Here is a 22120-nt window from a genome sequence, read left to right as displayed (position 1 = left end):
AAAATATTCTGAAGTGTTTCCACTAAGGCACAGCTAGAAAAAATAGAAGGTAGAAAACTATTTTCATTATTTGTATCAAGAAAACACCAAATAATTCAAATATACACATGGGGAAAAATTCTTCTGAAACTTCAGCTGCGCTTCCTGTTTTCAGTCATACCAGTTATTGGTGATGAACTTCTCTACGCTTGTATGAGCAAACAGAGGAGGAATGCTTACACTGAGATGTCCTGAAATTAGTGCTCTGGATTTATTTTACCTGGTTGTTTTTACATTTATTTTGCTACTCTTGCAAATCATAGTAGTTGCAAATCAGCCGGTGAGGTTATGAAGGCGAAGCAAGCCAATGAGTTCATGAGTTTGAAATATTGCACAAATAGTTTTCTACATAATTTTTTTCATGTTGTAATGTGGATATGAATTACCAGCGAGTGTAACAGTGCATGAAGTTTGCGTCATTATTTTGTCTTTGAGATACATTGAATATCACATATTTTAATATATATATTTGATTATATATATTAACCATTGGATTATTTGATTATTTGATTTTGAATGAATAATTTTTTATTATTATGTCCTTCAATCAAATTGAATGATACAAATATATAAAAAAATTATATATTTGAAGAGGTCCGTGGTGGTTTTGAGTGAACATAACTGATATAATATCTTTGTTTACAAGAAACAGCTCTTTCTCTTGTCCAGCTATCCACAAGTAAAAAGCAAAATGGGAAAGAGTACTAATCATTATTATTTATTAAATTCAACCTCTTTACTGCATGTGCCTATTTGTTCACATTAGCAATTCACTACTAGTGACAACCTGCCCCCTGAGTCTACAGTCCACCTACAGTCTTAAGTATGAAAATGAAGATACTGGGCTAGGTGTGATTAAACTTCAAAATCTGGTACGGTTGTTCATTTTAGTGGCTAATTCCTTTGCAAATTCTTTTAAGGTTAGTGAGATGTTAAGACCCACGGAAGTGAAAATGCATTCCGTGACCCCGGGGACAAGAGAAGGCAGGTATGGTACTGCAGTGGTTACAGCAGAGACGGGTGACAAAGCTGCATTCCAGGTGCAGCAGCTTAAAAAACAAAGAAAAAGAAGATTGAGGTGAGGAAGCCCAGAATGATTTTTTTTAACCTTGGCCATTGACCTGTGAGTTTCTAAAGGGGGGTGGGGGGAAAGGTTGGGTAGAGAAACGCTGGCGTAGAGCATGGTGATGGGCATAGATGTAATAATGTTGTACCATGCCATATGAAGAAGAGGTGGAGTAAGTGGGTACATCTGCTGACAATCTTTCTTTTTAATTTGGAGCCACCTGAAGGCAGTAAGTAGCTGAATAATAACCCGATCCCCATATGGCTTCCGTTCTTTCAGAGTAATAGTGTGCAGGGAGGGGGAAAAAAAGAGTCTACTTTTAGCTTTGGCTTCTGTTTGCCTCTTTGTGAGCCTGAGAACATTTCCTGTCTGCTTGGTGATGGGAAATGTAACCAAAACGACGTCGGTGAGTGACATTTCTCATGCCTGGCTTTCTGCACTGCGTTTTCTGTACCACCTTAGAGATGTTGTGACATGCATGAAGGGGGAAGGAGGCCAGATCTTTAGCATGATTTGCAGTTAACTCCCTGTAATCTTTTACCATGCTGGCTTCTCAGCGTATATTGTATTGTACCTAAAATGTATTTCCCAATTATAGTTCCTTACAGTCCAGAATTGCACAGAGCAGGTGAAACTTGTCCTCTAAAATACATGTAGTTTTGCAAGTGGCACATTTTGAAATAAGGAGTTTTGCTTTAGTCTAGAATTTATACATAGACTATCTACTTATAGTTTTCTCATTTTTTCTTCTCTATCTCCCCATATTTTCCTTCCTGTCTGCGTTCTTTTATTTCCTCTCTAAATTATAGATATGCGGGAACAACCATTTTCATTGAAGAGGGCTTCACTTTTGGGGATAATCTATGGCCATTTTAAGAAAGGTCAGCAGTTCACAAGGGTGTTGCCGAGCATGGGATTATATGAAATGTGGCTTTAGGGAAAACAAAATCAGCAGTCCTCAGTACCCTGCAATCTACAGATGGATAGTACTAGGAAGAAACGCCTGTCCTGCTTGTTTTTCTAAGAAGGTTTTATGGCCGATTATAGCCCTTGCCCTGTCTCTGTCAAAATAAGTTTTGCAATGCAGATTCACTTGTCACGTGAAGGGCAAGGTGGGGAAAGCAGGATGAGTGAGTGCAGAAAAGAACATCTCAGAGAGAATTTGTACTTTGGCTGTGTTTAGTATTGATGCTATGCTAAACATTGTAAACACAGGTTAAGACTGCTGATTGGGAAGCAATATCAATATTGACATCTTTACTAGTATCTGTTGCCTTATTGAATTGTTTTAATTGCTTTAATGAGAGAATGTGAGGATATGCAACTCTTTAGGAAGAATTTGGGAAGGAGACAGTCAAGTCACCTCCTTTTTAGAACTGTGCAAAGAGATATACATCTATTTATTGGAGGTGAAAATTCAAAATTTTGGATTCAAAGGCACACGGGCACAGAAGAGTTAGAGTTGGATTTCTGTCAGGAATTGTACTGGTTTTGTTCTATTTAGAAAAATGTGAAATCCTGAAAATAAAGTCTAGGCTGCTCTTTGTCGACTTTCTGTAATTTCTGTCTCTGGCTTGTTGCATCTTCTGGTTTAGCAGTGCACAGGAGACATAATCTCACAGTAAAACTCCAGCTTTTCCTCAGCTGGGTGTCATCAGCAAAAATGTACACTGTGGGTGAAGGCTTTCCAGAAACCTGAACCCCAGCATGAAAGCAGCTGAGAACTCCATCCTCTGGACATTGCTTTAGGACCTTAAAAATTAATCTGCCTTGCCTGATGTGTGTCTACATATGCATAGACACACACATACATACATTGCCCATTTATAGAGGAGCTCTGTGGTGGCTGTGTGTGATATTGGGGTGGTTGGTATTAAGTGATAGTGACAGGTCATGTGAATGCTGAGGCTTAGACCCAGCAGGAGGCGGTGCATATGCATCTTCAGCATTAACACAATCGACATCCGCCCAACAGAAGGGTGGCCAGGCCTTTCCTTAGGAAACATATGCCAAAACTATTATTGGAGACTACGTCATGGCCTGCAGCTAACTGGACAGGATGTTAATGAGGAGGGAATTGTGGAAGAAGGTATCTGAATGCATCCCGTATTATCAAAAGAGAATGCTGAATAAACAGATTATTTCCATTACCGTGCCCTGTCAGCAAACTTGCTGTTTTGATCTTTATCAGGTTTATGCTGATAAAGGTTTATTTTTTATTACTTAGTTGATACAGGTTTTGAGTGTTTTAAGTGCAATAAATAAATAAATAAATAAATGCAAACACCTGGGAGGCTATAAAAGACACTGTGGACCCAGGACAGCTCATTATTTCTCCTTGACGAAGAAATCTCTGGTGCATCCTGTGATGTCTGTGACAGTGTGTAAGGAGGCACTCCACTATGTCAAGCCCAGAGTCATAATTCTTCCTTATCTGCTGCAATAATGAGACTTTTTGAACTACTGAACTCAGCTGAAATCGGTGTAAAGAAAATGGTTTGTGATTTGCAACTAGTTACTATTTACTATTCCCTGGTGGAGACCAGGGAATTTGAACTGGTTATTTTTTGTTCGAGGGCTCTGTATCAGAACCTGAACTTAATTTTTAAGTTGTGTTGATGATTTCAACAATGTCTGGCACTGATTTGATTTCGGCTTTGGCAATTTTCTTCTGTAGGTCTTGATTGGAGGTTCAATATTTTATTGCTTACTTTGCTTTTAGTTGTTTTTTCCTTTGTCTTTCTTTTCCTGTCCCTGTCCCCTTCCCTGAAGGTTGCCTGAGTAGCAAGAGTGAGACAGCCAAAATAAATACCTTTGGGGATAACAGCTGTCCATTTAAAGTATTTTTTTGTGTTTTAGAAAGCAAAATACCAAAACAATATCAAACCCCATTTTTTTCTAATAAACCAACGGTTAAGAGGTTGTATTTTGACAAATTGTTCAGAAGTTCAACATTAACATTGGTTTCATTAGTTTCATGTCCCTTGAAATGTTAGGTTGGTTCTTTGTTTATTCATAAAATTAATTAAATATGGCCCGTGTCACAGCAAGTTCATCTTATCGTTAATTTCAGCTGCCTTGTCTTCACCAGGCAATGAATGTATTTTTTCCTACGTCTCAGCTAACGTGCAGTAACTAACATGAGGTAAGCTGTAGTTGTAATATGAGATATCAGGATGACGTGGCTCTTGGCCTCTTGGCAAAGTATTCACAAACTCCCTCGTCCTTGTCATGGTTCTACCAAATGTCAGCTAATACACGCTAAGAATAGGTCTTGCTGCTTGCCGCCCTGACAGGAATGACCTCAGCTCCAACCTGGAGCTTCCCTGTCTTGGGGTGCAGAGATGGCTCACGTGCTGGAGCCATTCCAGCCTCAGCCCCTCAGGCCCCTGAGGTGCAAATCCATGTCCCAGTCTGCTAGAAATGAGATATTTGGTGTTGCAAAATCCGTCAGACAGCCCTCGATTGAGAGTCACTGTGACTCATTATCAATCTGAGCTTGATTTGAGGAACCAGCTATTAATAAAGGGGTATTTAAAATTTTGTTTGTTTGTTCTTTAACTTTCCTTTGCAGGGAAAATACCTCTAAATACCAGGTGTTTAAGAAAGGGAGAGGTTGGATCTGATCTGTTTGTTTATGTACCATATCTTCATTCCAGGTGACCTAGTTTAGGATTGTGATGAGATCTGAAGAGCAGAGTATTGAAAATGTTGTTTGTGAGAGCCTGTGTGCCAGAAAAATATGGGGTAAAATCATCTTAATGAGATGCTAGATCATCTGCGGAATGCATCTCTTGGTAAATACAGTGGATTTATTTTCCTTAAGAGGAACACAATGAGCGTCTCACAGGAGCACACTTTCATAGGCTGAAAGAAAATAAGTAGAGGTTTTGGTTCTTTTAAAGCTTGAGCAGAAGCACTTTTCTGCTGTACCCCACAATTGCAGCCATCGTGATTAAACAGTTGTTATTGCTGGCCTGCTCTAGATTCACACATAGTGATGGAACATCGCATAAAAAACTTCTGTTGTGCTCTGGAAATAAAATAACTGTTCTTAGGTTGTTCAGCAAAATAAGCATGGAGATGATGTATTATTATTGTATACCAAGATCCAGAACATGAAAGTCCAAAATCGTACTGTGGCTTCCAGCTAAAAATCAAGGCCTGTCAGGTGGTATCACATCCACTCCCTTTTCAGCTTTATTTGACCCAAGAGGAAATTCATTGAAATGCTTGCTAACCTTTACTGAACAAGAGGAGTGACTTAATAAACATGATTTTTCCCTGAGGACTTTTACTGCCTGGCCGAGGTTTAGGCAAGGTTTCCCCCCTGACATTTTTCTACCCATGTTCTCTGTCTTCCAAGGAACACAGCAGTAGCTCTCAAGGAGACAAGTTGCATTGGTGTTCCCCTGGAAGAAACGCAATATTTGTTGACCAGAGCCTTAGCAAAAAAATTACGCCACATATAAGCCAATAAGAAAGGCAGAGTTTTACTGCTCTGATTTTGCAAGGGGAATCTCACAAACCTTATGAGTTTTCATTATCTCATTCTTTACAGGGATGAGGCAAAGTTATGGACAATGGCTAGAAAACAGAATGTATTTTGATTTTGCTTAATGTATCCTGCTAGTTAACTTGTACTGACTGCAGGTCACGTTATAAACTGAATGAACTAAAGATGAATTAGTAAAGGTTATTTACAGAAGGGAAGCTGCCTCCCTAAATGTTTTTCCATCCTGATTCTGGTTGATGACATCCTCGAGTTAATTGGTTAGCTTCAGTGAGTAAAACTCATAATAACCCGTTGCAGTTATATAATGTTATTAAAAAATCCAGGTTTTTTTCACTTTTCTATCCTTGCTCAGAGTGAAATCCACATCACTCAAGCTGAATGCATGAAAGATTATTGACTTTTCTCCTCTTGGTCTGCATCCATCTACCAGAATAAATTCCATATTGAAATAATAAGTATGACCTTCCACCCAGAGAATGGCATTGCATTTCTTTTCACTTCCAGACATCAAGAATTATTTGTGCTTGTTTGTTTGCTGTGTCAGAACTGAAGAGCATGTTAGCATTTCTTTGCAACTCATGTGCCACCAAAAAGTCTTTTTTCTTGATAGAAGTCCTCAACTTTTTAATTGTCCCACTCTGCCTGAGTCACTGTAAATGAACATCTCACTCCAAGGGTACATACTAGAAATGCAACTGATAGCTTATTTAACAGGCTTTCAGGCTATAAGTAAATAACACAGCTGCATCGATAAGGTGAAAATTCAGCCAGATTTTTAAAGATGTATTGGTCTGTCTGCTGGTAACATTTTTCTTGTTTTTAAAGCCAGTGTTTTGAGACACGTACCTATATGTGTACATATACATATGTATGTATATATGTGTGTAACAGAAAAGAATTCTTTTTGATTGGTTGGATAACTAATTCTCTATGCAAAGCAATGGTAATGAACATAAAGCCATTATCTGTCAAATCGTTTTCGCTTAGTTTTGTATTATACCCAGTTTTAACTCTGCTCTGCATTGTTACATGTACACCACATTATTTTGCTCATTACTGCTTAACTGTCATGCAAGTAGTACCCATCCTTGCACCGTTATTGGACAGGAAGTTTATAAAGCACATGTCACTGTTATCCAAATAAGTTCAGTGTTGTGATTTTAACACAGGAAAGTGAAATATGGTTAATATGTGTTATTTTAGTATTTTTAAATGATTCCCTTGGCTTTCAGAGAGCGTAGATCACTCTTCTGGGCCAAAGAAGTTATGTCATTCTTAACACTTCGTCCTTGATTTTTAAGAATTATCAAATTGTGGAAAGAGTTTTGTTGGTTTTCTTGACTTATTATACCTCAACTTCAAATATAGGAATGAAAGGTTTGGGGTTTTTTCCTATTATTCTTTCTGGATAAGATTGCTTTAGAGATAATATGAGCACTGCAGCTTAAGTTAACAGGGCATGGGGTGATGTCTTATTGCTTTAACTTTGATGTAAATAAAATTGGAGATTCTAGCTGATCACTTGCATAAATAGTACTTAATTTAACTTTGTCCTCCATAGGTTTTTCTAGCCAATTACCTGAAGGTGGACACAGAAAGAACCTTCAGCTATTGAGTTCTGACCAATTTCTGGTTTGCATCACCTAGTGTACATCTTCTTACCTCAATTAAGATTCATTTCCCACCATGCTACATTTTGATCAGCTTAAGAGGCATCAAAGTATACATGTAGAACAATAAAAGACTTTCAGTGTGTTAGCTAAGACGTGTTAACGGCTCACTTTTAAATCTTAGTCTAGACAAAGCCTGTGGCACTGTTCCACATTGACTCGTGTACAAATAAGGGAAGACCCTTAACTCCATCTTTGGATGCTCAGCCTGCCATTAGCACATTAACCTGTCTTTTTTTATGCTTCATAGTCTAATGAATAATTTTGTTCCCCATGTGTCAACCAGAAGAGGAACGGAGTCTGTTCTTTTAAAACTGTGTTGGTAAGTGGAAAGTCATAAAACTGAGACGTATGCAGGTGAATTACCACTGTAAACGTACTGACTGAGGCTTAAATCAAAAAATGAATTAGCTTGTTTGCAAAAGATACAGTTTCAAATCTTCCTGGGAAATTGTTCTGCGCTTATGGTGTCTTGGTAACTGTACTATTCACCCTGCGCAGTCTATTTCCATTAATCATGCATATAAAGCATGTGCATTGTAGTTATTGTGGAACAGCATACTACTATACATACCACACACAGATTTTGTGTTCTTACCAAAATTGACTTGGTAATAATGCATTCTTCAGTATTTTGTGGCAATTTTACATCCATACAGAATACTGCTACTTCAACCTGAAATTCATTTCATACAGTGGATATTTCTGGCCCCCTCCCTGTTCCTTTGAATGATACTTAAAGGCCTCTATAATTATGTGGCGATGCAAAACAGACATTAGGAGAGAAAATGAAGCAGGAGATGACACTGGTTCTTAAGGAGGGCTGATCATGCTTCTGAGAGCTGGAACTTGAAAGTAAAATACCTTAAGCCCTGAGGGGAGTTTTGTAAGTGTTGTTGATTTATACTATTTGATACACTGAAAAGAAGGAATCCTGCCTAGTGAAGTGTAAGTAATGCTGATAGCCCTCTACAAATCAAAATATAATGTATGTTTAGATCTGAAAATTGGGATATTTTGATCAATACCAGTGCAAATGCATCATTATTGAATAGCAGTAATAACCAATGAAACAAGAGCAAGAGCAGCTGAAGGAAAAAATCTTTTTCCCCCAGAGAACACTACTTGAATACACTTGCTGCTCCTAGAGCATTACTGGCATGACTTCTATTAACAGTGAAAATGACATCCTGCTCTGGCCCTACAAGACCATCTTCTTAATAGCCATCTCCCTTTCCAGATTCCTGAAGTAGGAAGGGGTTCATGGGTGATATATGACAATAGAAAAGTGATTTCTAGGGCTGAAGATAAGTTCTTCAACACAGAGATAACCTGTTAAACTGGGTGATTAAGAGATTTTGGTCAATTAAATTGCTTTTGGCTTTTACATCATGCTGAATTAATTAGTTAATATTAGGAGAGAAAAGAAATGAGACACAAATGTAACAAGCAGCAAGTAAGTAAAAGACTTACTGTAATCTGCTGTGACTGGAGGATGTTGCAGAAATTGTGATGTGGAAGGACTTAGGGGTTTTCCATTAAACAATGTACTTAAAATCTTATAGGAACAAACCCGAAGGATATATGAGTTGTTGATAAACTATATGGTTACCTGGATGTCTGAGATGCTGTCCTGGCCCTGGACAAGATCCAGTAATTTGAGCTAAATCCAAGTACCAAGTATTTTTAAGTGGCTGGTCAGTACTTTGAGAAAATGCAGAATACGTATGTGTGTGTCACAGGTGGTAATACAGTAAATCTACATAATATTCTTAAGACTTCAGATAAGTTTTACCTCAAATATGCCATTCCCTCCCATTTTGTTCTCTATAATCAGGCTTGTCTTATTTCTTTATTTTTATTATTGTATTGGCAGGATTAAGGAATAAATTTCTACTTGTTTTTTACAGACATTTGGAAATAGTGTTATTAAAACAAATGTTCAAATAAAATACCAAGGAAACATTTTGAGTGTGCTTAAGAAAAGACAAAAAATAGAGTTTCTTGCCACACTCCTCTGTCATACAGATGAATATATCTTGACACTATTTTGTCTTCCATTATTAAGACTCATCCTAAATCCTTGAGCAATGCAACCCATGTAAGTCTGGGAACACTGGAATTAAGGCTGGACCAATGTGCCTTACTGCAAAGAGACAGAAGAAGACAAATTAGCATTCTGAAAGATAGTTGGAGGTGGATGGAGACGGTTAGAGGAACCCTTGCCTCCCTCAGTTTTCTCTCCAGCCTGTGATGTGTGCTGCAACCTACAGCTGGAGCTGTTTGTAAGCAGGATTCTGAGTCTGACCAAATAGCATAAATATGTAAATAAAGTAGTAGCTCTCATTTAATTTGGAGTAGAGTTAGGGACAATAACGCGGCTCCCTACTAAATTTCATTGACAAAATATGTTTTACTGGTTAAAAGGAACATCCTTTACTAGCTGATCTGGTGCTGACTGGAGCTGTGAGTTCAGGTTTTATGCTGGGTATGATGGCTCTTTGATTTGTATCCATTCCACCTTTGCTATAAAGGAAAGTGGGCTTGAAACTCTGGGGTCATTAGGCCTTCTAAAAATAGCATTAAAAAAGATTTCACTCTCTGCTGGCAGCACTATTTTTTACTTGTTGTAGCCCTTGTTGGTATTATAATCAGGAAAGGCAAGCTTGGTTTTTATGGAATTCAGGCGCTGCCTTGAAGGATGGATTTTAATGCATGCTTAATGCATGCTTAATCATGTGTCAAGGTGCACAGCTGAATGAAGCCTGTAATTTAAAATTATATATATATATAAGTTCACTGAGGAGATAAAACTTGAGCAATTTGTGAAGTTGCTTGTAAAATACAGAATTTATAAATAGGTTAAAGTATACTGTAGTAAATGAAGAGTGGAAAACCAATCATAACTTCAAAGTAACCTTAAACTGCATGTGGTACTCCTATGTAGACACCAAGGAACTGTAAGATAAATATCTAACCAATGTATTTCTTCTCAACTTTCAGTTAAAATTAAAGGTCTTGCCTCAGTCTTTCTTATTTTTAAACTGCACATTAATGAGCTGAAACATAGAGAAACAGTTGCAGAACAACTGAAACTCACTGTGATGTAAAGCAAGTAAAATCTCATTTTCTGACAATCTGCACACCATAGCCGTAGAGTTCACTGTTTGATACTTCGGGAAAAGGCTGAGTGCTCCAAAGCTCTTTTCTTTTGGGTTTTTTTTACTCTAACATGACTTTTTCAGTTGGTGAAAGATATTACTGCCTGATTAGGTGCCCCCTTCATCTTAGTCCCAACAGCACATAATCTCTGTAATCTTTTGAAATTCACACGCTGGTAACTGCAGAGCCCTATTAACAATGCTATTTATTATTTATTTATACCATAAGCTTTCTCTTACACAAGGAAAGTGTTATGGTTTGGGGTTTTTTTTTCCTCCCCCTTTGAACTGGATGTTGGTGCCCTTAGAAGTCAAGACCCAGTGACTTGGTGGGAAGACCTAAGTGCTGGAGTTCCAGCATTCATTTCTCTGGTGTGTCTCTGCCCATGATGGTCCCTGGCATGGGGTCTGCAGAACTTGCTCTCCTTTCCAGTATTTGCCCTACCTGTTACAGTAATAAATCCCTGATATCTTCACTGGCACCTTCAAGTGAATTCCCTTGGTACTCTTGAACGTTACTGTAGTTATTAATGGCAAGTGCACATTGCACTCACTTGGCAGTCCAACAGGCCCACTAACACATACAGAAATTGAGGGCAGCGTGCTCTGTCTAGCATGGTATTTTCCTGTAGGCTTTTTTTTCAAGCCACAACTGAAGTGTTTGTTGTTTCTAAAAGCAGTTTGCAACAGTTCATATTAGCAAATTAAAAAAAAAAGGAAGAGACAAGTGCTTACTAGATTCCTTTCCTGGTCACACTTACCAGTCGTTTGCAGACACTCAGTTGTGCAATGACCTTACTGGACAGCTAGAATGCCAGAGATTAAATTTTCAACGGCAAATACATGAGGCTGGGTAACAGGTATGAAAATGAAAGTCAATGGAATTGACTAGCTTTAGAAATGGGACTTAAGGTTCTTCTGACAGTTTCAGCTTTAATCTTTCAACAAGGCTGAAACCTTGGGTATAGTTTAGTATGGCTGAGACATGGTTTTAGATACAGCTATTTAACTCCGTTAGGCTATCCTAGGGAACTTCATAGTTCTTGGCTTCAAGAAGGATGATGATCTGCTGGGAAATGACTGTTTTATAAGTGAAAAGGCAAAAGTGGCTGTAGTTCTGTTTGTCTGTCCAGCCTCCTTTAAACCTTCAGTCCTGTGGGTAATACATTATCAGACTGATTCCAGTTTCCTGTTTATATAGGGTCTGGCTTTGATGCGAGTACAACAGATTAAGAGGCAGAAGCAGAGTTCCTGTTTTAGTTATTTCTCATTAAGATGTATATAAGTCCAATGACACTGTGCTGACAATTATTAAAAACATCAGACCAGTGAGCACATACTTTTACATCAGCACCAAAGATTTAAAGGCGTACCACCTCAGCAGCAGCCCCACTACTTCATCTTTGATCAAAGCTACAGATTAAAAAGAAATTTTGCATTTTGTTTGACACATGTTTTAAGCTAAGGAAGATCATTCTGGAAAGGCTGTTTTGTCTATACAAGAGAATTTACAAAGTAAATAATTCCTGCATTAAATTAAATCCCACAGTTTTTGTCTGAAGTTCATTTATCAACCAAAGTGGTCTGGAAAGTGTTGATAGGCTTTTCTGGCAATTTGTTAGCTGCATTTCACATTAAGAAGTAACGCTTTACTTGCAGTTTCAATGTCTTTAGCAAAGTTTCTTGCTGTTATGTCTTACTACACTTTTGTCTGATAAATTATAGTTCTCCTGAGTACAGAGCTCCTCCTCCCTGACATTGGGATACAGTAACCTGCTGCCCTGACTCTTGCCATTGTGCTAATTATTTATTTGGTAGCCAAAATTTTTGTTTTGATGTGGAATTCTGTTACTCATGGTGTAAAGTAATGTTCTGTTGACGTGCTGCCTGGTACAGCAATACACATCCACCGGCATGGTCTGCAAACCACATACTGTCGTTCAAAGATAGACAATAGAAAACCACTTACTTTGTGTCAAAATAATTTTTTAAAAAAGCATTTCAGTATAATTCTTTGTGTTTGTAATTGGACTTAAATGTCCTAAGTTAAGCGGTAAGTGTTAAGCCTCTTGCTGCAAAAGAAGTGTAGTAATTCAGAGTAAACTTGTGACAAACTCTACAAGAAAGTGAACTCTACATGAAGTCCCAGCTACGTGGAAGTTCATGCAGGCAGGCCAGGGTGCTTTTCCCCCTTGGTCTGCGGCTTCTCTTGGAAAAAGGTTTGCGATGACCCTGCTCCACATCACTTTTCCTGAGTTACCTTTCCAAGTTCATTAGTGATACTAAAGTGTGTATTGTAATAGGACTTGTCTATAGTGAGTACCCATCCCAGGTAACCCTGGAAAATCACCTCAGTTCTTTTCCCTGGCAACACTGGCTGTAAAAACTGGAGCAATGCAAGGTGCTTAGGATAGTCTTTTCAAGCTATGTTTTGTATGAGCAAGTTTGCTAGTCTTATAGTTTAATTGGTATGTGAAATTAACACACTATTTTCTCTTTATGAGTTGTTGATGTGTTACAAACCCCTGTTATTTTCTCTTTGCCTGCTTCGGGAGTTTCATCAAGAAATGATAAATATGTCTATGCATATGATTTCCATTATATGCAATATAATTCCAGTAACAGTATCTATGATAATAGTAGCATGATACCAATAACAGAAAGCTTGTACTTACAGCTATTTGAATAATTACTTCACTGCCTGTTTACTTTTAAAGTATATAACTGGCTAGATTTAATTTCTTCTCTGGTGTATGTTTATCCTGTTACTGACTTTTTGTTCCTTTCTGCTACTTATGGTTGTGTAATTTACATTTACTTAATGATCCAGAATGTTTAGAAAATAGAAAAAAGATCATCTGCTATAAAAGTACTCCCATCAGAAAAGGGTTAGTTGTCAAACGCTAAACTAAATAAAATCCAATTGGGCATAATTAAACCAGGACTTGCACTTAATAAGGTGCCTACATGCATATTGGAACTGCTGAATTCAGAGGTGGACTGGGTTATTCTTATATTAGTTTTGAAGTTATTAGCTCTTGAAAAAAGAACTTAAGATGAAGATAGTTTGTTTAGCTCAGCTCTGCTACCTTTAGTGAGACACCATGAGACTTGCACTTCTTTCATGGAAACTTCCTTCTCCCCTCCCACCCCCAATAAAATCAGGGCAATTTAGCTTTCTTTAGAAAGGGCTCCCAGCAGATTCTTTTAAAATCACTTTTACTGCATATGCTTGTGGAAGAATAGACCTTGAATAGGCTTTTTTTTGTAGATATGTGATGTGAAAGGAGAGCTCACCATATTAAATTCAGTTGAAATCTTAAGTCTGTGTATATAATTTCCCTACCAATAGAGTATTCAGTATGTCTAAGGAATCTCGGTGAACACACCAGATTATTGTGGTGTTCATGTGTTATCAGTCAGTAGGCCTGAGAAAACAATATATTGGCCAGTATAATTTCTAAATTTATTATTGTTAAAATACCAGGATTTTGATTTTAATGTTCTTTGGATGTCATATTGCTAAACTGACATACAGGGAACCTGCAAGGTGACTGAAGAACCAAATGCTTCTCAAGACAAATCCTTATATCTTCTGTGCATTGCACAAGTATATCCATGGGGATAAATTCCTCAGAGGGGCTTTAAAGTGTATAAGGGAGCCTAATAGGATTTAAAAGCTGTAAAGTTGGTTAGCACAGTTTATAGCCTACTTGGATGGGTATGGTCTATATTTTTTTTCAGGCCAAGGTCAATGGTATAAATGGTGCTGTAAAAACTGCCTGTGAATAACTGCAAAAGATACTTGCTGACTGAGGCAAGACACTTGCAACAAACGTTTGTGTTTGTAAAGTAAATTTTTATATCTGGGGCAGAAAAAGTGGAATACAACTTTTGCCAGAGCTAGACCATAGCTCTTGAGTTTGAGTTGATTTTTTTTTTTTTAAAGTGCTTTCTCATGGCATCATTCTTCTGAGAGTATTTTTTTCTTCCTGTCTGGGAGTTATAGTTGGTGATGAAAAAGGACATTTGCTTTCCTGGATTGTTTGGGCTACTGTCTCTGGGTGCAAAAAGGGACTTCTTTTTCTGAAGTGGATTGTACAAAAATTTCTACATGCAGCCGCTTACTGCCATAGTTATGAGACTACTTAACACATGTCATGAGACCACTTTACACAGTCTGTGACCAACTGCTTTTGAAAGGAATGGAAATATCATGAGCCAATTGTTGCGACGTATAACCAACATACTGAGAAAAGACCGTACCTGCATTCCATGAGTGTTATGAGGTGGGGGCTTGCATTTTGAAACACTCTGGTGACCTTACTTAATTACCTGTTGTCCGTCTTCAGCAAGAGGATCCGTGGGGCTCGGCTGGTCCTCGTTGGCTGCCTGCAGGCAGCGTCTGGCATCAGGCATTGCCAGCACGTTGCTACCAGCATTCAGAAATTGTTGTATTGCCACTTGGGACTGGGTAAACTGAGTCTTCAGTTATGTATCTGAACACTGCAGCCACTTAACCATTCTTCTTAGGTCCCCTCTATCCTCTTAAGACAAGTGCACGTTGAAATTCAGTTAGCCAAGAAATGTAGACCTGTGAGGCTGGGCCCGTGCCAAGACTTCTTTGGCATGCTGTAGGGTCAGGCTGTTAGGAGGGGTGCCCTCAGCTGACGGGGAGTGGCTGAAATGGGAAGCCTGCACGCCCTGGTTAAATATAGTCAGCATATAGGTAATGTTTATACGTGGTTTGATTTATTCCAATATTTATTTCCACTGGTACAGTGTTTTATTCTGCTTTAAACCCAACACGGAAGAGATATGGTGTGTCTAAAGATGTAGGTGCATGCGTCTGCTGTGTAACTGGCATGTCTTTGTTGACATGAGCTATATAAAGTGCTCAGGAAAACAGAAAAATGGGAGCTTTGCTCATATTTGTACTTCTTTCTGTTCTGGGCGTGATGTTGGAAGCAAAGCTGAATCTGTACAATTAAACGGAGTGACTCTGAAGACATCCACGGAGGAGCTGTGTGTATAGGCCACCACAGCAGCTGGCAGACCTGCCTTTTGCAGTGTGGGGTGATCTCTGTATCCCAGCACAGTCTCCATGGACAGTCTCCAGTATTACTTTCTTCTCCCTAATACCGGTGGAAGACTTCCTAAAGAGAGGATGGGGGTCCCCAGTCCGACGTGCTCTCTCAGTCCTAACAAGAGGTGGTTATCACGGCTGCCTTTCCCTTACCAGAGATGAACTTCTGCTCCTAACTGATGGCCATGCACCACGTTTACTGTGCTCACTCTTTTCATGCAGCATTTAAGCATCATGGCAATGCGCATGTAATAAAACTTGAAGATCACTAAATAGACAGTTTGTATGGCATTGAATACATAGAAATGGAGCAGCCAGCAGCTAGGAGCTGTGTCAGCAACACCACTACCACCATCACCACCAGTACTTAACCTGGATGCTCCAGGTCTACCTAGCTGCTGCTGCCTGAATGGATTTAGCAGCATGCAACACAAGATCTTACTGCACCAATCAGGCATTGTATCTTGAACACAACAATAGAAAAATAAATAAAATAACAGTTTTAAAAGCCCACCCACAACAACATACCACCTCTGTTTTTAACAGTTAGGTAGCAGAAGCTTACAGTGGTGCTCTTCTTGTTGGCTGTTGCGGTTACTCAAGAGGAGTTTCAAGAAACTGCAATTTTACTGTTTCAGGCAGGAGAAAGAAAAACAAACCAAACAGTCCAAACAGACTGCTCATAGAAGAAGGAAAAAAAATTGAAGTTTAAAATAGCATTTCAAAAAGAGAAAAACAAATCCTAAAGCTTATCATTCCATTGCTAAATATCTCTAGGCAGAGCTAAGGCCCTTTTTCACCCCACAGTCATCTTTCTAAGTAGAGGGCCAGAGTGGCAAGCAGAGTTTTGCTAAGTACCCCATTCCTTTGGAGCCCATTTAGCCCTCAGTTTTTTATGCATCATGGGCAGCTCCAGTTTTAAGTTTCGAGCTATTCTATTTGTAATTGGTATTTTAGAAATATATATGACAAATAGGAGATATTTTATTGGTGATAGTTACTGGAGTTTGTTACTGTGCAAAAGTATAGATGTAGAGATACAGTTTTGCTTACTATTAAATATGCAAAGCCTGAGTTACATGGGATAGTTGGGATATAAAGCAGGGCTGCTTTTTGTTTTTTTTTTCCTTTGCTGGCTTTTACTGTAAGCCAGTGAAAGAACTTGGCAGTGTTTGTTTATCACTTCTGGAATATGTCAAAACTTCCTAACGCACATGTTTTCCAGATACTAAAATGAAGACGCTTGGGATTTGGAGTTTTTATTTTTATCCAGCAGTGATGGCCTTGGAACAAGTGACATTCAATCAATAAGCTGCATTTTCTTTATTTTCAAGGTAGCTATAAGTATGATATAGAGAAAAGAACTGCAGCTGTGCGAACTGCACTTCATATGAGGAATTATTGTCACAGCTCCTAATGCCAAGTGCACTGGGCTGGAATAAGCAGAGCTGGAATGAAATAGAAAATAAGACTAAAAAAAACTTGACTCCCTGCCTTTAATCAGTAAGCAGCTCTGCGACCTCTGTAAGTATGAAATATCCTGTAAAAGAGCTCATCTTGAAACAACTGTTTGGAAAACTACATGGAATTAAGGTATTTGCATCTCTCAAGAGGCTGTTCATTTATAAGATGTATGTTTTGCTCTGCTTGGAGGCATATATGCCCCCTTCAGCTGAGTGTTATTGTGCTGCATAATATTTGTCCTGTTTGTTGGGAAAGTTTAATGTAGCAAGTTTTAACTGTGGACAAATATAAAATGTATTCTGTGATTAAGCTTTGGGTTTGTCTTAGATACCAGTATTTTAAGTTCTAGACATAAAACTATGTAAAGCTCTCTAATGGCTCTTAAAGGAAACCACAAACTGTTTCTTGAGTTGGTTATACAAGGAGTTGCTCCAAGGGACTTGGTCCTGCAGCCCTTGAAGTCAATAGCTGAGCTCCCATAGATTTTTGTGGTGCAAGCACGGCGTGCTTTGCCTTGCACAGGAGCCAGCTGAAATCAGCCCTTGTGCTCCGTCAGACAGTTCAAAGCTAGCAAAGCTGTCATCATCGCTGGCAAGCCTGAGGGGTAAAGTGAGGACAGGAGAAGGCTGCCAGAGCTGTTCCCGGCGCTGAACTCTCCCAGGTCACTCCTCCAGCACTCGCTCCAGTGGAGGTGGAGGTGCAGGCAGCGGCGGGGACGAGCACCCGGCAGCCACCCTGGGCCTCCAGCTGTTGGGCTCAGGATAGCGCTGGCCTTTTGGGCTTGTACGTTGAGAGCTATGGCTTGTGTTTTCAAAGTCTGGCTTCTCTTACGTGTGTGTTTCATCCGAACTTGGAAAATTTCAAGCATGTGCCTAAGTGTTGGGGTGTGCAGACACCATTGCAGGCAGTGCAAGCCTGCAGGCCTGTTGCTGGCCAAAGAGTGCTGGTGTGTGCAGATGCAGGGACTGAAATTGTAATACCATTTCTGCAAGATCTTGTACCTGCACTTGAAGGGAAAGCTCATGCATGTGCTCTGTGCACACACAAAGTCTCAAAAGAAGCCCTGCTGAAAATTTACCTTTGCTGCAGTCACACAAAGTGACTAAAATCCCAGCACATACATTTTCAGTTAAATATAATCTTTCTAGTCTATGTATTATTCAAAGGAAACGTCTTACGGAGTCTTATTATTCGACTGATTACATTAAATGTTGACATAAACCTTTAAGTAAAAGAAGTAGTTACTCTCCTCCACCATGTCTGTGCTATTTGATCATGTATGTGAAAATAAGTGTGTGTGTGTGTGTGCACATGTATGCATGGGTATATGTGACCTGCTGGCACACACAAAATCTTGAAGCATTCACTAGCGGTTCCATTATAGGTAGGCACGCTCAGGATGTGCTTTTTCTTTGACAGTGCCATGTAGCAGTGCCTTGATTAATGTTATTACTCTAAGGAATATAGTAAAAAAAATCCAGCGGAGCAAGAAAATTATTGTTACAATAAAAGCCAATGAAATGAACATGCTTATTAACATGCCTCTCAATTGCACAGAGACTAAAAGACAGGGAGTGTGTTCTTCTCTTCCATGTTGCTCTGCATATTTTGTCATTATGCTGCAGAGCTGTCGTGACTGCTGTCTCCTGGTTATGATTTTCAAATCCCAGTTGATGATTAATACCTTTGGCTCAGACAATTGTAAAAGGCCGGTGCTGTAGCTGCATACATTTTCGCACTGCTCAGGCAGTACTGATGTGCATCGCAATGTGGAGAGGCATGTAGAGTGGAAGGGAGCTGAGAGAGATGAAGAAAGAGGGTATCATGCAAGAAATAATTTTTTCCCCATCTGTCAGGTCAGCACTCAGACAGGTTTGACTAGAAAGCACATCGCATGAATGCCTTACATTTCTGCAGCACCTCGTAGTTACAAGCATCCTGAAGCTTCCTGTGAGGAGATCAAAAATCTAGGATTCATGGATAAAGTCCATTCACTGTCCTCGGGTAAAGAGGAAGAGTGGACGAGGTGCAGAATTTCATTCAGGTTTTGCTGAAAACTCTGTCTTTGCCAGGGAGAGTGTCCCTGGGCTGGCTGTGTAGGATCACACAGAAGCTGAGAAGGAAGGTGGCAAGTATGCTTTGTGGCAATGACAAAGTTAAATCCACAGAACTACTGATGTACGCTCAAGATACGTAAATGTAATCGTGAGTAGAAAATGAATGAGAAATTAATGAAGGGATGATGGGATCCCTGATATTCCTCATTCTGTTTTCTAGGACTGCTCTGGCTATGTCTTTTTTTCTCCCATCTTCACCTGCACTCTGCATATTCAACTTCCCTTTTGGTATTTTCGATTCTACCATACCATCCACTCATCCCTTCCCCAGGTTCCCTTTTGTCTCGGTCCTGGTTATTGCTGTGGCTATTTGGGCCCCTCTTTCAAACATAGGCAAAAGCATTTGCTAAGTTTTAGTGCGTAGGTGATTGTCCAAAACAAGTCTAACGCACACAAAAATTAGAAAAATTAGTTCGGACAACGTGTATACGCACTGGTGTGCAACATGATGTGAATGTGCAATACTCGGTGCTTGTATTATTTATGATGTAAATTTATCTGTCTGTGGAAAATACAGTGTCAGCCTCTTATGGACTGAGATGCTGAGTGAGCTGGATGTTTGTGAACAATACCGTTATGAGTCGTACCCTTCCCCTTTGTCACTGAGGATGTTTGCTCAGATTTAAGTATTGTTTTTGTTTTGGCAGAGGCCGAAAGCTGGGAGCAGGAAGCGGCTGCACCCTGATGGCTGTCATTTCCCCTGCGCGCGACTCCTGTTTACTGCCAGCTGCTTTCTTACAGACACATCGCTTGGCCTTTGATACAACCGGGCCTGTCGCTGACTCAGAGCTAGTAAACTTTCTGTGGCTATCTGCTCGTCTGTGCTGTTCTTCACAAACGTTAAGGTCAGCCTGCGGGGAAAAAAAAAAAAAAAAAAGAAATAATTGTAGCATCTTTCACAATCCTTTGCTCGGATTAGTGTACGTGTGTTCCCACTGAGTCAGTAAATGATGACGGCTGGGAATGTTTCAAGTGGACGGTGGGGAGCTGGGCAGACCTCTGATGCAGAAGCCTCTTTTCCAGCAGGATGCAGAGGAGATCCTGGTAGAGAGATGGCTGGTTGCCCGGTTTGCAATATGTCCTCTCAGGGCTCAGTCTGAATTCCTGCCCCCCGTAAAAGCTTTCATTACATTTTGTCACTTGGTACATTAGTTTGTTTTAATGTACTGGAACCCCACGTACATTTAGCAGTCTCTTTCTGCTTGTTTTATGGGGCTCCACTGTGTTTGGAAATGAATTAAAGCGTCTGAAAGGCTTGGCAGTTTCATTAGAGAAGGACAGTCCCATCCAAATTAGTGTAACTCACTTAAAATTGAAGTAAAATGCTTTAAGGAGAGTGACCTGATAAATATTGGCTTAAACTAATAGGATTTTCAATGGACAAATTACTGCATTTTTCTCATTACTGCTCTGTAAGGCTTTCATATTGTATTGGAGAGTACAGTTCCTTGCTATGGAGTTGAGAAGGATGAGCGAAATCACTGACTGAAGATGCTTTTTGAGTCTGGCTGCTGGGGAGGCTGGGTGGCTCAGGGATGCTGTGCAGCTCAGCCCTCTGGGCTGCTAGGCTTGCTATTAAAGGGGTGTTGCCATTTTCCAGTGCGCTTGCATAGGTTTGCTAATCATTATGCGTTATGGGTGAGAAGATTGGCAGGCTGCCGCTGACCTCTCTGAAAGAAGGCACTCACCAGGATAAGCACAGCGTAAAGCCTCTTGTGTTACATATAGAGTAGCCTTTTTTTTTTTTTTTTTAAAATAAGCAAAAGCGATGCTTATTTCCAGTTAAGGAGGACAGGAAACAGTGCATGTCCTTTCAAAGTCAAGTTCTGTGTTCCAATAAGGTGTTACTTACAAATAGGAACTAAATGAAGATGCAGTTGTCATGTTGTTGTTGGTTTTTTCATCCCCAATAGAAAACGAAAATAAGCAGGGATTCTTAAAATCTTATCTAATATTGGAAGCACGGTCATTTTATTCCTTCCAAAACATGTTTTCTGAAAAGGGCTGGTGTGCATTGCTTTGATTTTCGGTGCCCATTCAAGAATTACCCTTTCATGAATGTCAAAGTAGATGTCCTGTGGAGGAAGGAGAGCTCCTCAAAAATGCTTTCAATAAGGTACAAGAGCATGTGGCCTGAGAGGTGGTGTAGAGAAGTGAAACAGCTTCTTGTGCATTAGTACCAAAATGCTTGTATAAGCAGCAATAGTAACAGCATATTTTAGTGTCTGTGCAGTATGAAATTTCACGTGGATGCAATTAGATAATATTGACAGTCACAATAGTGGCTGTGCAAATAATACCACGATATTCTTCCATCTAACTTCCTGTGTAGGGAAAAGTAGAAATGGAGAATGGAGTGGTGCTATGAAGCGTTACTAAGCTATTTATTTTTCTAATGCAAAATACCCTAAATCAAGTTTTGCCTGTGGGACGTTTGTTCTCTCAGTTTAGAAGAGTCAGTAGGTGACCGCATGGCTGAGGCATGCAGGTATGTATTTTTTCAGGACAGATTCGGTGTATCTCGTATGCAAGCTTGACCATCCCAAGTCCAGTATTCTGACTGAAAACAGTTTCAGTCAGTGCCCTGCATTTCCGTGTGATTATGCTGGTGTGCTATTTTTTTGTTACCTTTTGAACAGATAATTTAAAATTGCTCTCTGTAGGGATGTTTTCTGTGTCTGTCTACCTATCAGTCTTTCTATCTGAATGCAAAAGTATTTGATTAGTGTATTTAAAGTAATAAAGATGTCAACAGTGGTGTCACATTGATTGATGCTAATTATAAGTCTTTAATGGCTCCTCTGGTTTGGCCACTCTCCTTGCAGATTGCGATTTTATGGTTAAAATAATGCCCTGCTGTCCGCAGACTTGGTCATAAATTGTGGTCTATCTTTCTTTAATGACTCCACATGCAGTGGTATAATCCCAATAACATACATTATCTTTGGTAAAAGGAAGGCAGTGACTTTCATAGAGGTGATGGATGGATTTATAAGGACTA

At 39.4% G+C, this 22120-nt stretch overlaps 1 protein-coding gene across 5 annotated transcripts in view; it reads left to right on the top strand.

Moving 5' to 3' along the window:
• The window catches only part of LOC142052967 (uncharacterized), a 265027-nt gene that overhangs the window by 222448 nt on the left and 20459 nt on the right, over window positions 1–22120 (top strand). For 3 of the 5 annotated variants that reach the window (XM_075083901.1, XM_075083902.1, XM_075083903.1), the window contains 2 exons: window positions 960–1117; window positions 19767–19964. In XM_075083901.1, coding sequence (XP_074940002.1) covers window positions 960–1117; window positions 19767–19964 — 356 coding nt within the window. Of the gene's footprint in view, window positions 1–959; window positions 1118–7182; window positions 7676–19766; window positions 19965–22120 lie in introns of those variants that run through there. The other 2 variants (XM_075083906.1, XM_075083905.1) reach the window with 2 other exon arrangements.

The sequence above is a fragment of the Phalacrocorax aristotelis genome, chromosome 2, assembly GCF_949628215.1.
Source record: "Phalacrocorax aristotelis chromosome 2, bGulAri2.1, whole genome shotgun sequence".
In the NCBI taxonomy this organism is placed as follows: Eukaryota; Metazoa; Chordata; class Aves; order Suliformes; family Phalacrocoracidae; genus Phalacrocorax; species Phalacrocorax aristotelis.
Note: the sequence above shows the minus strand (reverse complement) of the source record. Positions and strands in the feature narration are given on the sequence as shown.